General features: G+C 33.8%; 1 protein-coding gene across 5 annotated transcripts in view; it reads right to left on the bottom strand.

Moving 5' to 3' along the window:
• Positions 1-209: 209 nt before the first annotated feature.
• The window catches only part of LOC117170306 (carbonic anhydrase-related protein 10), a 395033-nt gene continuing 394075 nt past the window's right edge, over positions 210-1167 (bottom strand). For all 5 annotated transcript variants that reach the window (XM_033356986.1, XM_033356987.1, XM_033356985.1 and 2 more), the window contains one exon: positions 210-606. In XM_033356986.1, the coding sequence (XP_033212877.1) occupies positions 590-606 (17 nt within the window). In that variant the 3' untranslated portion in view covers positions 210-589. The remainder of the gene's footprint in view (positions 607-1167) is intronic.

The raw sequence follows: 1167 nt of genomic DNA on the forward strand, positions 1-1167 counted from the left end.
ACTTGAAATTTCATTATAAAAAAAATTACATTAATTCATTAACACGTGATAAATAATTATTTCATATATTTAAAGTTTCTTGAAACTTACGGTTTCATAAAACTATTTAAATTGTTTATAAATCAATGTAGGTAAATAAAGTACTAAAGACTATACAGTTTTAAGCTTTTATTATAAGAATATAGTATGAACTCTTCATTCGATAATATGCTTCAATTTTGCGTGAATTTTATACCATTCGCAAATATTTCCCCCGCACGTCGCGGTAGTCACAGCTTTCAATAATAATCGTCATAATATTATGTATTATATACTCGTATGTTACTTAATTTCATGAAGTAACTAGGGGTATTTTTACTGGAAAAGTATTTGGCAATTCATGGCTAGTAAGTTATAACAAAGCAATTTTCTGACATCGGACGATAGCGCGGATTTCTGCTGCGCCCCGTTTTCTCGTGCCAATTGGACACACATGCTGATATGTTACGTGTTTTGTTTCTCTTTTTTCTTACAGCAAAGTCCCATATTTCCCTTTGGAAGGAAAAGCGTAATGCAGAGAATCCAATTCAGCTTTTGTTGCTCATCAGTGTTATTTCCAGCTGTTAGCTGAAAAGTAGCAGAAAAAACAGCTTGGGTTAAATTTTATTCTGATCATTGGTTCAAGGTCTAGTAAATAAAACAAATGGTACAATTGTTACGAGCGCCTAAATTTCACATATCTTACTCGCTACTACCCCTAATTCATCAGTGTCTCTAACATACGTGAGCCATAGTGTAGAATTGATATTAAAATCACATATGTTGATAACGACTATCTTACGTAAAACTTTTCATCATCGAAAATTTCCAATATTTTGGGCAAGCAGTAGGTCGCTATAAGGCCTTAAGCGCTTATAAAGAAAGATCTCTGAATTAACCATAGGTGTACTCGTTGTAGCACGAATGCACTGACTACTGAATAGAGGCTTGAAAGAAATATTTGATAAATCAGTGTACTGAAAGTAAATGTAGAAGCCTTCGCTGACGAAAATGGGACAAGAATCAGAGAGGTAGTTGCAATATGATGATAAGCAGGAACTAATGGATAAATACAGAGGTCCACGAAGGAATATTAACGTCCGACAAAAACAAGACGCGAGTATGAATGAACCAACTCACATATTTAGG

The sequence above is a fragment of the Belonocnema kinseyi genome, chromosome 3, assembly GCF_010883055.1.
Source record: "Belonocnema kinseyi isolate 2016_QV_RU_SX_M_011 chromosome 3, B_treatae_v1, whole genome shotgun sequence".
NCBI lineage: Eukaryota > Metazoa > Arthropoda > Insecta > Hymenoptera > Cynipidae > Belonocnema > Belonocnema kinseyi.